Source organism: Rhinolophus ferrumequinum, chromosome X (genome assembly GCF_004115265.2).
Source record: "Rhinolophus ferrumequinum isolate MPI-CBG mRhiFer1 chromosome X, mRhiFer1_v1.p, whole genome shotgun sequence".
Lineage (NCBI taxonomy): Eukaryota > Metazoa > Chordata > Mammalia > Chiroptera > Rhinolophidae > Rhinolophus > Rhinolophus ferrumequinum.
In genome coordinates, this window is record NC_046284.1 from 79,722,344 (window position 1) to 79,740,555 (window position 18,212).

Genomic DNA, 18,212 nt, shown 5'->3' on the forward strand with positions numbered 1-18,212 from the left:
ATAGAATTAACAGCCATGTGTGGATGTTGTTGAATGAATATATGATATTATAGCAAGGCAGAGCTTGACTCAATAAGAGACCACTTTTAAATATATTTTGATTATAAAATAACATATATATGTTATGGAATTTTGAAAAACATGGAAAATTATAAAATAAATAAACATCATTCCTAGATAAAATGCCCTTATATTTTATATACCTTTTAATATGTTATCTGTGCTTATAAAATGTATATATTTATAGATTTGTGATCATGTGGTTTGCATAGTTTTATATTATACTATTTTCACTTACCATTATATTTTGTCCATTTTCCCATTACATAATGTTATAAATATTTTAATGACTATATAATACTCCATCACATGGATTTGCCATAATTTCTTTATCTTATCCTCTATTGTTTGTACAGGTAAATTAGTTTCCATTATTTTAGAATGTTGTAAATCATGTTGCAATGAATGAATACACACATATGGTTTGGATTTCTATCTCTGGAGGGAATCCTAAAGTGGGATTATTGGGTAATTAATTTTTTGTTTTCTCTGAGAATATTAACACATGCTAATCCCAAGCCAAAAATATTAAAAATACTGAAAGCATAAAGGGCAAAATTACAGTCAAGTCTAGACTAAAAGAACTTTCTACAAGGTAACTGATCTAGTCTCTTCAAGAAGTCAATGCCGTAGGGTAAAAAATTAAAGAGACAACACCACAGGCAACATGTAAAACTTGTCTGATTCTAGTTATAAAAAATAACCTTAAGAGACATTTTGGAAATAATTTAGAAATTTTTTATATAGGATGGATATTAGATGATATTAGGGTATTTTTTAGGTGTGGTAAAGTTACTGTGGTAATACAGGAGATGCTTACTGATATATTTAGAAATAAAATATCATGATGCTTGCATTTTACTTCTAAATTTAGCAAAAGCAAACAAACAAAAACTATGTGTGTGTATATATGTGTGTGTAGATATACATACACATAGATGTAGATGAATTAAAGCATGCAGAAAATTAACAATCAACTCCAGGTGGTAGGGTGATTATTGTTCTAACCTTTAAATTTTTCTATATGTTTGAAATTTTCAAGAGTGAACAATGAGTGAATAAGGGAAGGTAAGTTAATAGCATACTAAACTATACCATCCTGTTACAGGTTATACTACAAATATCCTTGTGCATGCTTCTTTGCACACTTTTATGATTATTTCTTCAGAATGTGTATATATATATATGTATATATATATATATATATGTTTAATGTTTCTCATTAAAATATATATACAATTTTTTTTAACGAGAAACAAAAACTCATAGACACAGACAATAGTTTAGTGGTTACCAGAGGATAAGGGGGAGGGGGGTGGTAGATGAGGGTAAGGGGGATCAAATATATGATGATGGAAGGAGAACTGACTCTGGGTGGTGAACACACAATGGGATTTATAGGGCACGTAATACAGAATTGTATACCTGAAATTTATGTAACTTTACTAACAATTGTCACCCCAATAAACTTTAATTAAAAAAAAACAGAATATATTTTTATGATGTGGAATCACTGTGTCTGAGGGTACACACATTAAAATTTTTGGTAAGTACATCCAAATTACTCTCTGGAAAAAGTTGCGGTCCCATCAATTTTGAGTTCCATCACTAGTAACTGAGAGGGAAGACCTATTGTCTTACAACCTCACCAAAACAGGGCAGCCATTTTAATCTTGGTCAAAATGTCAGTCTTGCAGGCAAACAACAGAACTCCCTGTTGTTTTGATTTGCATTAGGTTGAATATTCTTTTTAGTATTTATATTATATATCTTAACAGTTTTTGTGGATATGAACCTTTTTAAGGCTTTTGATACATTTTGCCAACATTTTTCCCCCAAAAGGGTTATTTTCATGTACCCTTTTTATAACTGAGTGAGAGGGGTAAGTGCCATCTGAATCATTTCTCACTGACACTGACTATTTTAATTTGTAAAATATTGCTAATTTGACAGGCAAAAGTTATCTAGCTATTTTATTGGTACTACTATGATTACTAATAGGTTTGAAAATTTAAAATAATTTTTATGTGCTTAACTATGACTTGTGTTCATTTTACAGCCTTAGTGTTTTTCATATACACATATATACGTCCATTATATATATATATATATATATATATATATATATATATATATGAAGGAAAAAGTGTTCAACAATCCTAACTATTAAAAGATGAAGCAGGCTATGATAACAGGTAGTTAATCTCCCATCTCTGGAAATTTTTTGACAGAGGTAGGAATATAAGAGCAGATAAATATATGTTTTCAAATGAGGGGTATTCCAAATAAGTTTTAAAGACCCTTTTAGGGCCTCATAGCCCTTAGGTCCTATGAGTTTGGAAAAGTTTTGGGAAGTTTAAATTCCCCAGTTCATATAACAAGATGTGGCAGAACCAGGAAACAAACTCTAGTGTCTTGACTCCTACCCAGGATTCATTCCAATATTTAGTATTCCATGTTACTGCTGTTCCTGCTGCTGCTCCAAAATGCCTTTGTAGTCTAAGATCTTTACCTCACTGTTTGAAACTGATGATCCTCACTTTAGCCAATGTGAGTAATGAGTTTCATGTTTCCCCTGCAGGCTCATCCCACCCTGGCTTACTGGCCAAGCCTTTTGAGAAAGTAACATACCACTGGACAGTACCCCCCCACGCCGGCCCTACTGCTCAGGATCCTTCCTGTCTCACCTGGATGTACTTTTCTGCTGTGGATCCCATAAGGGATACAAATTCTGGTTTGGTGGGCCCCCTGCTAGTGTGCAAGGCTGGTGCTTTGGGTGCAGATGGCAAACAGGTATTGGCAGGGTTTCTAGCTAGAAAGTCTGTTGAGGGGAGGATAAAGCTGGGTTCCTGACTAGGAGTTAAGCATGAAACTGGGTTCTAGAGATGAGGGAATAGAAAAAAATAACCGAGGTTTGAATCAGATATTAATAATTGGTGACCTCATGGTATCTTGCATGTTATTTTTTCACTCACAAACACACATCTTCCTTAGCCTCTGTTCCTTTCTACTTTATATCCTCTCATCATCTCATTTTTTTCGTCTCAGTGGCCCCTAACCCTTGCTCCAAATTCCTAAATCTGCTTTAATATTTGGTTGTCTTCTTTCATATCCAGCTCACCATTTCTAGCTGTGTAGCCTTGTGTAAGTTACTTAATCTCTCTTTGCTTTAGTTTCCGCATCTGTAGTAAAGGGTTCACAATGGAAGAAGATATCTTGGGTTTCTGTGAGGATTAATTAAAATAATCCATATGGTGCTTAGCACAGTGTCTGGTACTTAGTAAGCACTCAGTAATGTTAGCAGTAATAATAATAATAAATAGCAAATTAATAATTATTATAATTATTTTTTTCTTATTTTCTAATCCCACCAGAGTCCTCCCCTGATCTCCTAGCCACCTTTCCTCACTCCTTCCCAAGTGACTATAGGCTCTCTTCTATGTTATCATACTCTGTAACTCTTCTCCATAATCCTCAAATTGTGCTTCTTCCTTGCTCCCTTTCACAATTCCTCCCACCAAATCTTGTCACTTTATTTGGACCTCCTGAATCTACTTGCAATTTGAGGTTACCTGAGGAAAAACTGCCTAGTGACAACTGCAGTTCTAGGCGGGAGATATGGGCTCAACTCTGTGTCTGGAAAAGGAAATGGGAAAGAATCAGGGATCATTGTGTCTGGAGCATCACAGTCTACAATTGCTGAAACTTGTCATTTATCTCTCTCTCTTCTCTTCTACTGGGCCTACAGAAAGGGGTGGATAAAGAATTCTTTCTCCTTTTCACTGTGTTGGATGAGAACAAGAGCTGGTACAGCAATACCAATCAAGTAGCTGCTATGTTGGATTCCCGACTACTCTCAGAGGATGCCGTGGGTTTCCAAGACTCCAATCAGATGCATGGTATGGGGACTGAGTGCTTTTGTTCTCAGCTACAACTGAGAGGTTATAAATAAAATCTAACCTAAACTTAATCATGACCCATTCCTGAAAACTGTGATTCCACTGTTCAGCTCTGTCCAAGGGATGAACTAGTTTGAGGGATTACATCTGACAAAACATCTTATACTTAGCACCTTCTAGTGAGGTGTCCTGTGTTAACACAGTATGGGAGACACTAGATAAAGGTACTGTGAAATGAGGATTGCACACAAGGAATCCACTATAGATTGAGAAGAGTAAGCTGGCATGACATCTTTCCAGTTTTATCTCCTCCCTTATCGCCTACTACCCTTGCCCCACAACCCCATACTCCAGCCAAAAAAAGGCTACTTTTCTCTGTGTGGATTTGGCTTTTCTGACTTCATGCTTTTGCAATGCTTTACCCTCCACTTAAAATGCCCTTCCCTACATCTTTGCCCCCAGCCTGGGAAAATTCTTTCCATTCTCTAAGGCCCTACTCAAAAGTTATTTCCTCCATGTAACCATTTTTTATCACCTAAACCCAGGATTATGACACCCTCTTCTGAACTACTACTATTGCATTTTTATCAGAGTATTTTAATAGCAAGTTCCATACACTCCCCAATATTATTGTTATTTGTTACACATTGCTTTGGACTTCTGTTAAAGCGTAGTATCCTTAAAGGTGAGTATTGTTTGCTGCTTATCTCTGTATCCTCTACACTGTCTAATACACAGTAAATGCTTATGAACTAGTGAACTACCAAATTAATGAGGTGGTTTGGCATGTGAGTGAATGAATGGAAAGACACGGTCCCAGTTTGCAAGACTCTACCAGCATTTTGCAATGAGATGAGACTAATAACACCCATGAAACAATTATAGAACAATTCAAGATGGACTATAATTAAGTACTAAATTGTGTGGAACAGATTTTAAGTGACATAGAGTTCAAAGGAGGAGAACATTAATGAAGAGCAATCCAATTAAAGGATTCCTGGAAGAAGGGAAGACTTGAGCTGGGGCTTGAAGGCTGAATAGGTTTGCAATCAGACATTATAGGCAGGTGAAGCAGAATCAGGATGTTAGCAATGTTCCCATTAGCATCCCAGGGGATTACCAAATAGGGTTACATTAAAGATAGATCCATTGGATGTGGGGACATTGAAGAGAGATCAGTTTCAAGCAGGCCTCCCTATATTTTTGAGGGGAGTGTAGAGAGAGTGTAGAGGGACAAGTGTATTGTTGTCTTTTGGCTCCATGTCTTGGTTCCAATCACCAGTCAGTTATATCAGCTGGAAAAAGTAAGACACTCCTGCAGACCAAGTTCATCCCAGTGTGAATTTATGGAGCACCTGATTAGTATTAGGCAACATATCAGGTGCTTGGGCAGCCACACTTATACAGAAAACAACAACAGGAAAAAAAATGCTTCCTGCTAGGTCAATATAGTGTGCGCGATAGATTTGTAATTAAATCACTGGATTCTGTGGTAAGTGATATGGCAGAATTTTGTGAAAAGTTTTATGGAAACCAGAGATAGAATAACAACTCTGCTTCATAAGGGAGGTACCATTCGAGTTGGAGCATGATGGATGAGTAGCAATTTACTGTAACAGAGACCAGAGGAAAGTACATGCCAGGCAAAGGGAACAGCATGTGAAGTCAACAAGTGTATTATAAGTACCTACCATGATTAAGGCTGTGGACTTGCAGAGGCAAATAGAGCTCACAGGATAATGGTGTGTGTGAGAGAGAGAGAGAGAGAGAGAGAGAGAGAGAGAGAGAGAGAGAGAGAGAGAGAGAGAGAGAGAGAGAGAGAGGATGGGAGGATAAACTGCAGGCAGGGGTAACAGGGAAGAGACTTTTACAGGAGTTCAGGCCAGAGATAATGAGGGGTAGAGCCAGGGCAATGGCAGTGATGAAACCTTAGGAAACTTAAACACTTTACAGAGGGACGGAGAATAAGAACAAGACGGAGGAGAAACAAAGAGGTTGTAAGAGAACCAGGAAAATGTGGTGCTACAGAAGCCAAGGGAGAAGAGCTTCAAGGGAGTGGGAATGGGAGAGGTTGATACTTTTGTGTGTCTGTGAAGGACTGTGGTAATGGAGAATAATTCAGTTTTGTAAGAATGTGTGGTGTGATGGAGGATGGGCAGTAGGTGAGGCCAGAAAGGCTAGATGGGCCCTTATCCCAAAGAGGCAGATCTTCATATATAGAACTAAATTAGCTTAGGGAAGAAGGCTGAGGAGTTGAGGATGACTCAGAAATTTCAAGTTGTGGGAAACCATAGTTCAGAGTTGATGCCATGCTGCTGGCCAGTGCCTGAGTAGTCTGGTTTCATCTCCCCATTTTGTCTTGTGTTTTTGTTTTCCAGCCATTAATGGGTTTCTGTTCTCTAACCTGCCCAGGCTGGACATGTGCAAGGGTGACACAGTGGCCTGGCACCTGCTCGGCCTGGGCACTGAGACTGACGTGCATGGTGTCATGTTCCAGGGCAACACTGTGCAGCTTCAGGGCATGAGAAAGAGTGCAGCCATGCTCTTTCCTCACACCTTTGTCACAGCCATCATGCAGCCCGACAACCCTGGTAAGTGCCTTAGCAACTGGCCCTAAACTAAGAGGCTTTGTTGGGTATGGGGCTGGATGAAGGGGGCTGATGAAGAGAAAAAATGAGTCATATTGAGGGTACTTAGGAAATTTTCAAAACACTTGTCTTTTCCCCTTTAATGTGCACTCCATGTGTGGTTATTTAGATTTCCTTCTCAGCTGCAGGCATAATAGAATGAAAAGCTGAGGAAGCTCTTTTCTGGAACAACAGGAGAGGTACAAAGATGTTTCCCAGGGTCAGAGCAATTCTTATATAGGCACAGGGTGGACTTAGCCACGTAACCCTTTAGCCACATAGAGATTCTATAGGTACAGTCTTTGCATGGGGAGGGAAGCCCATGAGATGTACCTATAAGCACTTCCAACTCTGATATTCTGTCAGAATTTCAGCAAACTTCTGGTGGGAGTGAGGTAGGGATGTGCTGTAACAGTTTCGCCCAGGAATTGGGACACAGAAACTTCTAGTCCAGGCTCTTTCATTAACTTGCTGTTTAATTTTGGTCTAATCACTCCCCGTCACTGTGTCTAGATTTCTTTCTTATTTTCTTTCTCTGTCCACCCTTCTCTCTCCCTCCCTCCCCTTTCTTTCCTCTTTTTATCCCTTTCTTCCTTCCTTTCTTCCCTCTCCTTCTGTCTCTGCTTCTCTCTCTCACTTTCTCCTTCTCCCTATCTTCCTTTCATGAAGAAATTTGACTAGAATGTTTCTCCAGATTTCATAATGTAGCAGTAATTTCTCTTTGCAGATCCTAGGGTATATTCTTTTTCTAGGCAGTAGGTGGCAATAGTGTTTGTAAGAAAAAAATATCTGTCAGTTCCAGGTATTTCCCACTAAACTTTATTTCAGTTCTGTAAATTCCATTCATATTTGAAAAAAAAAATCCCTAAATAAGTCTCCTTGATAATTTAATAATTTCAGATTGACACTGGGCACAGGAGAGTTGTTAGCAAATTAGAAACAACAGTTAATGGAGCTAAAAGGAACAACAGAAACAAGTGTTTTTCAAGAGACCTCAGGTAGGGAATTTCTGAATAAAAAAGACCCTTCTCTCTACTCTAGCCTTGGTCTCAAAGCCAAAACCTAGGTTTAATCTCCTTGCTACAAAATTAGCCAGGCTCCCGAGCGATGTCTATATGCTTCCCCAGGGTTCACCCTTACTTTGGAAGAATGAAATTATTTTTGTGCCACACTGAGTCCCAAGGAGGGTGACTGTAGATGGCTTTAAAACATTCTGATCTGGTATGGGAAGAGAGGGAGTAAATGGGTTTATATAAATAAAGGCTTGAAAAGTTACTCTGCCTCAAGTTTCCTGAATTTTCTTACTAGCAAAAGCCCAAACTCATTTTGCTTTTTCATTTTCCAGAATTTTCAAACCCTTTCCTCTTTCTGAAGATTTCTAAAGTCATAGACTGTTAGAGCTAGCAGAGCCCCTTTGAGATAATCTCAATTCACTTATTTTACTAATGGGCGGAAGAGATAGAGTCCTAAAGCAGGGAAATGCTTTGTTTAGATTACACATGTTGGCTCTATTCTTTCTTCTTTTTCCACTTGCCCATTCTCCTTAAACTCCTATTGATTCTTACTCTTAGATGATATCTTGAATGTGAAGCATCCTTCATTCTGCCTCTGGGAGCTTGCCAACAATATTGTAATAACTAAGTATAGTTCCGGGTGGGTACTAGACTAATTGGCGGGGGGGGTCACTTAACAAATTACATACATGTCTAACCACTATGCTGTACATCTGAAACTAATATAATATTGCATGTCAACTATAATTGAAAATAAATAAATAAACAAATAAATAAAATCTACGGAAAAAAAATACTGAGAGAGACCATTGTGTGTAGCTCTCCAAAGCACAGGGCAAAAGTGCTGAGTTAATGGAAAAGCCAAGACCAGAATTTGTCTTTGGGATTCTAGAGAGAGTAGTAGCAATGGAAATTGGTAAATATACATATATAATTAGGCAGCTTTGTGGATGAATTTAAAAAAACTTTACTAGGGAGGTTCAACATGCTGTGTGCTGGAGGCTTATAATTATTTTTAACAAAATAGAGAAACAAATGCCCAGAAAAAAACAGCAAAATGTTAAAAGTGCTTCAATTGTGGGGGTTTATTGGTAATTTTTATCCTCTTTTTGTTGTGCTTTAAGTTTTAATAAGCCTATATTACATTGAACAGAAATGACATATTGTATTTTAAAATATCATCCTACATAATATACTTCAACTCTTCCAACAGAACTACCGATACTAGAGCTTTAATAGCCAGGAAAAGTGGCAGATAAAAATGCTAGAGCAATGTGTTATTTTCTACCAAATTTATGTTAGATTTCTCAGCAGCAAAGAGAAGAATATTTATGACTGCCCTGGTCCCTCAGGGTTTTTTTACTCTTTCACCATTAGAGCTCTTTCCTTATTCATTATTCCCCTCTTTCCAACCCCCCTTTCCCTCCCTCTATACTTTCTCCTGCTCTTCCTCTGGTCTCTCATTTTTCCTCTCCCTCTTTAATCCTTTCCCTTTTTCTTTTTTTTTTTTTTTTTTTGGTTTCTCTTTGTTCTTTTTCCTCTTCTTTCTTTTTTCCTTTCATCTGTTTTTCTCCCATCTTGACCCTTGTTTTTTCTTCTTTTTCATTCCCCTCCCTTCTTTATTTTTGTATATCTTCTTTTCTCCTTTTTTCATTACTTCTTTTCCTTTTCCCTTCCTCTTTTATTCTTTTTCTTGTCCTCCAATCTGTATCTTTTCTTTCCTCTCCCATTGTCTTTCTCTCTGTTTTCCCTTCTTTTTATTTTTATTTTCTGTTACAATTACATTTTCCCAAAACATAGTAAACATTTGTTTTCTTTCAGTTGTTGATCTAGATGCTAGGGATGTAAGGATAAATAAGGCAGCTAACAGTGTGAAAGGGAGGTACATATGTAAACAATATTCATAAGGTTATGATAATGCTGTCTGCCAAGAGTGATGGAAACACATAGGAAGCTATACTAATTCTTCCTGACTTGTGGAGTGAAGCTTTCCTAGGAAAGCAGAAATTCAAATGACCTTTTAAGTATGAGTAAACTGTCACCAGGCAAAGAAAGGGGATGGGTGTGAAGAGGGCATAATAAGCAGTAAAAGCCATATAGACAGTGATTTGGAAACAGTGTATACCTGAAGAATATTGCATAAATTTATTTAATTCAGTGTTTTTTCAACTCAAGGTAGTATGCTAAAATGTGTTTGGAAATGTGTGGATATACTTTTAGTTGTCATATGACCGGGAATACGAAGAGGGTTATACTGTCATTTAGAGGGTGGGAGTCAGAGATGCTGAAACTTTCTGCAATGTGTAAGATAGTTTTAAGGAATGAAGAATAATCTCATGCAAAATTCTAATAGCAGCCCTGTTAAAGAACACCAAGAAGGGAAGTTTAAGGGGAGGCAAAACAGGAGGCTCTTGCAAGAGTTGATTAGAGCTCTTCCAATGGATGGGAGCAATAGAGATGGTGAGGAAGGGCAGAGTTAAGGGATATTTGCGAGAGAAATGACAGGACTTTGCTGGAATGCTGTGCAAGAAGAAAGGATGCCTGAGGTTTCCAGCTTGTGTATTAGATGGACAGTGGTGTCATTAACCAAGTGAGCAAATACAGAAGCAAGAGCAGGCAGGGTAGTAAGGCTTTAGTAGAAAGCAATCATTTGGGGGGTATGTTGAGTTTTAAGTTCCTGTTGAAATCCAGGTGGGTGGATTTCACATTAGATAGTTGTGGTTAGAAATGTAAAGCTTGGAGGAAAAGTCCAGGCAACAAAGAGAGATTTGGATGTTCTCATAATTCAAGTACATACACATGTAAAGTGATAGGAAAGAAAACTTAAGGCAAAAATGAACATTTAAGAGGTAGGAGAATGACGAGTAGCCAGAATAAGGAGACAGAAAATAGTTTGTCAAGGAGTTAGGAGGAGACTCAGACACTAAGGGCAAAAGAGTGTTAAAAAGGAAGTCGCTTGGACAACAATGTCCATATGAGAAAACTCAGATAATGTTCTAGTCCAAACTCACATGCCTTTCCCAGAATGTCTTCTATTTGTTTCTATCCCTTCCAGTGAAAATACTTTCTTCTCCACATCAATCCATAAGGTATGACTTTTGGACAATGTATATAATCATTCATTTGCATGCATATTCATTCCCTCAACACGTATTTATTGTACATTGTTCATATTCTAAGTAGAGAGGGGAAAAGATAGTCATGATCTTTACTCTGAGGGGAGATCTGCAATAAACACATAAAATTCATACATAAAATAATACAGTGATTTCAGATCATGATATATGTCAAGAAGGAAATAAAATACAACAATATGATAAAATAATAGGGGCATTACTTTAGAGAGTTTGTTTAGGGAATACCTGTTTAAGAATGTAACATTCACAGAGACCTGAATAATAGGGAGAAAGTAGCTATATGAAGATCTCTGAGCAGACATTCCAAATTAGAGAGACCAGAAAGTGGAAATGTCCTAAGGTGGGAATAAGCCTGGCTTGCTCATGGGTGAGAAAGAAGGCCAGTATGTTTGGAATGTAGTGAGATAAGAGAAGACTGACATGGCATGAGGTCAAAGAGTTTGGTGAGAGCCTTGTCAAGAGGATGCAGGGTCTTGTAGACCATGGTCAGGAGCTTGGATTGTATTCTGAGTATGACTGGAGCATTTAAAGCAAGGGAGCAATGTGCTCTGGATCATACTTGCTAAAGAGGATCTTGGATCCTGTGTGGAAAATTGTTGAAGAAGGAAGGAAAAGAAGCAGAGAGGACAGTTGGGAGACTATTGAAGTGTTCCAGGTAAGAGGTGATGGTGGCTTTGACTAGGGAAATGAGAGTGAAAATGAAAGGATAATTGTGAAGGAAGAGCTGACAGAACTTAATGATTGAATAGTTGTGGGGGTAAGGGAAATAGAAGAGTTGGGAAGTAGATATGGAAAGAAAAAGAGTAGATTCCTTCAAGAGTCTATAAACTAGTGGAAAGGACCATTTTGTGGAATCTAAAAATCAAAACAAACAAACAAACAAAACAAAGCAAAAACAGACTCATAGAAATAGAGACCATAAGGATGGTTGCCAGAAGGGAGAGGAATAGGGGAATGGGTGAAAAAGATGAAGGGGAATATAGTCAATAGCACTGTGATAAGTTTACACAGTGACGGATGATTACTAGAATTAGTTGGGTGATCACATTGTAAGGTATAAAAATGTCAAATCACTATATTGTACACCTGAAACTAATATAACAGATAAAATATTGTATACCAACTATACATAAATAAAAAATAGAGGAAAAAATAAAGAGAGGAGCACTTAATGCTTAGCTATATGGTTTAGATGTAAAGTATGTTAAGAATAAAGAGGTCAACAATGTAGAGGTCAGTGTAGGCTGGAATAGCCAGACAGGGCTTCCTGGAAGAGAAGAAACAACAGTAGGTCTTTGAAAATGAGTGAGGTCTCATAGATATTAGTTGGTATAGGCAGGAACATTCCAGAAAGGGAATAACAACGTAAGTGAAAATTCCAACAAAATAATGAGATACGTAAGAAGGGCAGTCAGGGACAAATTTAGTTGTAGCCCTGGTTGAATCTGGAACACAGCGAGCAGTGGGATTGGGTTTATAGTTTGGAGCCAGCTTGTAGAGGCCTTTAAAAGCCAGGATAGTTTGTAGTCATGAGATAAGCAGTGGTCAGCAAGGGAAGGAATGATGAAAAAAAATTCTAAGAAAGTTAATTTCTTCTGATTAACATTCTATGAGCCTTAGTGTCCTTAACATAGAAACCTGGGGCTTGAGATCAGGTCCAGGCAGCTCCACAGCTCAAATATTTAAGACTTATATCCAAATATTTCATTGTAAAAAGCTAGAGAAGGCCATTTCAAAGCTCTCTGAAGTAAGCATCTTTGTGATCAAGAAGTTCTTTTTTATTTTAATTAATTTTAGTGGGGTAACATTGGTTAATAACTTTATATAATTTTCAGGTGTACAGCTTAATAATACCACATCTGTATACTCCATTCTGTACTCATCACCCAAAGTCTAGTATCCTTCTGTCATCATATATTTGTCCCCCATTACCCTCTTTATCCTCCCTCCACCCCTTCCCCTCTGGTAATCACCATTCTGTTGTCTGTTCTATGAGGTTGTTTGTTTTGTTTGTTACTTTTTGTTTTATATCCCATATATGAGTGGAATCATATAGTTCAAATCCTTTTCCATCTGACTTATTTCGTCTAGCAAGAAGTTCCTTATTAATATATCTATTGAAGCCCACCTTTATTTTGTTGCTACATGGTAGGAAAGGAAGACAACTGGTCTGCGCCTTCCTTGGAATAATAATTATTACAGCTTTATTTTTTATAGCTTCACTTATTGAAAGTTTACTATATACTGTGCTAAGAAATGTGTATATATTATTGTGTTTAATTCTAAACTAACCCAATGAAGTAACTAAAATTATCTTCATTTTACCATGAGGGAACTGAAACATACAGAGGCTTAAAAATTGCATCAAGTTTACATAGCTAATGTGTCAAATAGGGTGACCAACTATCGTAGTTTGCTCAGAACTGAGGAGTTTCCAAAGATATGAGACTTTCAGTGCTAAAACTGGGAAAACCCTGGGTAAAGGGAGGAGTTGGTCATCCTAGTGGCAGAGTTTAGTGTTAGACAGTGTAGCTTTGGAGTTAGAACCCTAAACTCTGTGCTCATTGCTCTCAATAAACCTGTAATAATCTTATATATAATGCATAGAAGAATCTTATCTGAAACTACCCTCTCTGAAGTATGCCTAGAGAGAGGCAGGAAATCCCCCAGGCACTACACAGGGGTATTCTGATTCAGGTTTTGCTCTTTCTTCCTTTCTTAGGGATATTTGAGATTTACTGCCAGGAAGGCAACCATAGAGAAGCAGGAATGAGGGCAATCTATAATGTCTCCCAATGTCCCGGTCGCCAAGCCACCCCTCACCAGCGCTACCAGGCTGCAAGAATCTATTACATCATGGCAGAAGAAGTGGAGTGGGACTATTGCCCTGACAGGAGCTGGGAACTGGAATGGCACAACCAATCTGAGAAGAACAGGTAAGGCTTCAGAAAAGAAGAGGTAACACTTTCAGAGACTCTGGACCACTTTACACATAAGAAGGATATTTAAATTCTGAAACAAGGAGGCACTTATCTAAAGTCACCTAACAAGATACCAACAAGCCTGGCTCAGGTAGAATGCAGGTAAAGTGGAACTCAGTGCTTCTTCTATATTACTATACTGTGGGGCTGAAGTAAAAGACTTTACCCACACCCTCATGTTCATAATCTTTGCCTCCTTTCTTCTGGTTAGCCACAAGCACCTATACTGTGACTTCAATTTTATAGAGAACTTACTCAAGGGACTGAATACCTCAAGGTCAGCTGTCCCTTGACAAAATGTCATTAAGGTACAGGCTAAGCTGTATAGCAGAAAAAAAATAGAGTGGCTTAAATAAGTTAGAATTTTATTTCTTGCTCACATAATAGTACAAAGATGAGCAGTTCAGGGCTGGTAGGTGAACTAATCACACATAACACTTGCTTTCATCTCTGGAACTAAGATGACTACTCCAGTTGTAATGATTCCCAGCTATCAAAAAAGGAGGAAGAAGTTCAAGGCAAACAGCAATGTCTGTAAGGCGATGACCTATATGTTGCATACACCACTTTCTCTCATACCCCATTATCCTGAACTTATTCATATGGTCATACCTAGCTGCTAGAAATTTTGGGAAGTGTAATTTCTGGTTAGGTAGCCATATGCTCAGCTAAATCCTAGGTGATTCTATTATTATAAAGGAAGGAGGGGAGAATAGAAACTGAGGCACAATTTAGCAATTTTCCACTATAGTTTATTTTTGGTAGTCTCACAACCCTTTGTCAATTCTTGCCCTTTATGTTGGTTATTGAAGGTTGAAGCCTACTTGCTAACTTCTCTGCAACCTACAAAAAGTGACTTTCCTTTTCTGGGCCTTGGTTTACTCTTCTTTAAAGTGACGTAGTACAGTTCAAAGAACTTGACTAGAAGGAGATAGGGAAGAAACAACAGACTTGAATCCAAGTTCTGCCTTCCTTTCTGGCTTACAGTATCAATGAAGATATATTCTGTCACCTGTGAACCACTGATTCTATCTCTGGGACACACCTACCTCATCAGCCCATTGGGAGTGTCAAATGATAAAATGAATAATAAAGCTTTTTGTAAACAGAAAAGCATCCCATAAAGAGAATTCTTTACGATTCCATTTTCTCCCTACCTCTCCCCATCCCTTACCTTCCAGGAGAAGAAACAGTTAATACTCTCCTGTCACTTTGTACCTTATCGTTTTGTCAACTGAATTCCATCTAAGACATGAATGCTGGAGCTAGAGACAAGGGCTTCTGATTCTTATCCCAGTGCTCTTGCCATATAAATTGTACTAAAAATTCCTATCTGGATGATGTCAAACAAGAAAACATAAATAGATATTGAAATCTGTCATGTATAATTGCGTGTATGCAGCCAATGTGGTGAGTAATCTGACATTATAAGGTATAGATACCCTCCTTCTATCTGTGACATGAGCTCAAATCTGATGCAGCTTCCTCATATCTGAAAATGAGTAGTTCAGGGCCAGGTGCTGATACCATTCTTTGGATTCCTCTAGTTATGGTCACATCTTCCTGAGCAACGAGAATGGGCTCCTAGGTTCCAGATACAAGAAAGCTGTATTCAGGGAATACACTGATGGTACGTTCAGGATCCCTCGGCCAAGGACTGGACCAGAGGAACACTTGGGAATCTTAGGTAAGGGAATTCCACTTCCCTCCTAGTGTCTAGAAGCCTGTGCTCCTCCTAGAGAGGCTATGTCATATCAGGAAGACTTCCCATTCCCCATTATCAGTTTTTCCTTATGATATACTGGAACTATAGTAATATTTTATAAATAAGCCATGAAAATAAGCAGTCAAAGTGGGGAAATTAATGAATTCTCCTGCAATCTGAACCAGGATTTTCCAGGCCTCTATATCTAGGAATCTCTGAAGGTGATAGATTTTTTTTTTTAATGCTAAAGGCAGGGGAATGTAGGAACATCAAAGAGTGGGGAAAAATTATACAGGGAACCAGTATTACCCTTGCACCCCAGTTTAATTATTGCTGCTGTTTCTTCACTTTGGTAGGGGCCAATGAATTTCCTCATTCTTGTCTTTGCACAGAAGGGATCCACTGGAGCCCTTTAAGAGAGCCCAACAATTCTGTACTCTGTGTCAAACTCTAACTCATTATTAACAATTACTACACAGAGCCATGATTCTCTAGAACCTTGGGGTATTATATAGAGAGTACTGGATTGGGGAAAGTGGGGTAACTGGAGGTATAATCCTATTGTTGAAGTACCCTCATCCTATGGGTAGCATTATTAGTTTAAGGGCTTCTGAATTTAACAATGAAGCCAATCATGACTTTCAGTCTCATTAGGATGCTTTCTCAGGGCAAACCCCTAATTCTAGGGAGCTCCTATGTATCTCTCTTTCTTTGATGCCTTTTATGTCCCTGTTCCACTACTCCACTAATGAGACTTTTCCTTCTTTTGCATATATTAGGTCCACTTCTCAGAGGAGAGGTTGGTGATATCTTAACTGTGGTGTTCAAGAATAACGCCAGCCGCCCCTACTCTGTGCATGCCCATGGGGTGCTAGAGTCTAGTACTGGCTGGCCACTGGCTGCTGAGCCTGGTGAGTGGGAATACTTAGTGACGGGGAAAAAGGTTTTGCAGCACTTCTTCTTTAGCCCTCTGTCTTGCTCCTTTAAAAAATATGCTCTTAGAGGACTGAAACAGGAATATTATCCAGGCCTAAGCCACACCCTGTGTTTGTCTCTATGAAATACTCCTTTGCTCAGTTTCAGAACAGGCTTCCTTAGGTTTTATGTTTTTTGTTTCAAACACTCTTTTTGGTTTTGTTTTAGCACTGGTTACACATGGAGGCTTATACTAGTCTTAACTCTGAGTAGAGACTGAGCTTCTAACCCTTTCCAGATCTGAAATTAACCTTGGCTATTATATGAGCTCCTAATCATGGATAGAGAGTTACTTGTCTCAGACCACAAACTGATTCCTAACCCCAGCCGTAGATAAAGTTCTTGTCCCCTTAGTATAGACTAAGCCCTAACCCCAGTCACATACTAAGCTCCTGATACTAAATTTAGAGTGACCATAATCTTGACCACATGCTATTCCATTCACTCATTCATTCATTCATTCATTCATTCATTCTTCATTGAATAAATACTTACTGGAGGCCTAATGGTTGCAGGAACAATTTTAGAACATATGGATGCAGTGGGAAATAATACTTGTTCCTACCCTTAAAGAACTTGGGCTATTATCATAGAGAGACAAGTAAACTGGTAATTATAATGCAGTGTTTTAAGTGTTAAACAAGGGTTTTAAAGTGTGCTAGGGAGGTTTCGAAGAGGGTACTTAATATAATGTTTGGATGGTCGAGGATGGCTTCCCAGAGTAAGTGATATCTCAACTAAGATCTAAATCAGCAGTTCTCAAATTTTAGCATGCATCAGAATCACCTAGAAGGTTTGTTAAACAACAGATTTCTTGGCTCAAACACCAGAGCCTCTGATCAGTAGGTGTGGGATGGGGCTCAAGAATTTGCTATTTCAAACAAATTCCCAGGTCATTTGATGTTGCTGGGTCAGGAAGTACACTTTGAGAACAACTGATCTAAAGTTTGAGAAGGAAGCCTAGAAGTAAAGGGATCCTGTGAGAGAAAAGCAAAGAAAGGGAAGTTCCAGATGTAAGAAACACAATGTGAAAAGACTCAGTAGAGAGATGAAAGTTGGAGTAGAGGAAAGGGGATAGGTTCTAAAAAGATCAATGAGGTAGAATCAACAGGATTTGGTGATTAATTGCGTATTGAATGTGAGAAAGAGAATAATTCTTAAATAAAACCCATGTTTTTGGAAGAAAATTCTGAAATGTTGCCCCAGTTTTTGGCTTGGAAAACCATGTAAATAGTGATGCCATTCACCAAGATAGGGAACATGGGAGGGAGCTGAGTTGAGATCGGGGAGATCAGATGATGATGTGTTCACTTTTGAATTGGTTGAATTTGAGATGTCTGTAAGACAATCAAATATAGATATGTAACAAATATAAAGCTCTGGCACTCAGAAGAAAGGTATGATCTGAAGGAATGATGTAAGAAGCATCAACATTTAAGTAGTAACTGAAGGCAAAGGAATGAACGCAGTCACCTTGGAAGAGTATACTAAATGAGGCAGTAAGATCCTAGGATAAGATCCTGAGGAAGACCAATATTTAAGGGAAGTACTCATTGAAAAGTAAGCCTGAGAAAAAGTAAGCAAGATGTTAGAAATAAAACCAGAAGAATATGGTATCAAAAATGTTAAAAAGGAGATCATTTCAAAAATGAGGTCTACAGTTTTAGCTGCTTCCGAGAGGTTAAATAAAATCAGAATGGAATATTTCCCATTGGATATAGCAACAAGGGAACATTTCCCATTGTATATTGCAACAGGGGAGTGGCTGGCAATTTTAATAAGTTGGTGGGAATAGAAAACAGGTTAGAATGGACC

At 38.2% G+C, this 18,212-nt stretch overlaps 1 protein-coding gene across 7 annotated transcripts in view; it reads left to right on the plus strand.

The window, feature by feature from the left end:
• Positions 1 to 18,212, plus strand: part of HEPH (hephaestin) — an 86,325-nt gene that overhangs the window by 24,265 nt on the left and 43,848 nt on the right. For all 7 annotated transcript variants that reach the window (XM_033115874.1, XM_033115897.1, XM_033115922.1 and 4 more), the window contains 6 exons: positions 2,642 to 2,853; positions 3,809 to 3,959; positions 6,338 to 6,550; positions 13,459 to 13,672; positions 15,265 to 15,404; positions 16,202 to 16,333. In XM_033115874.1, coding sequence (XP_032971765.1) covers positions 2,642 to 2,853; positions 3,809 to 3,959; positions 6,338 to 6,550; positions 13,459 to 13,672; positions 15,265 to 15,404; positions 16,202 to 16,333 — 1,062 coding nt within the window. The remainder of the gene's footprint in view (positions 1 to 2,641; positions 2,854 to 3,808; positions 3,960 to 6,337; positions 6,551 to 13,458; positions 13,673 to 15,264; positions 15,405 to 16,201; positions 16,334 to 18,212) is intronic.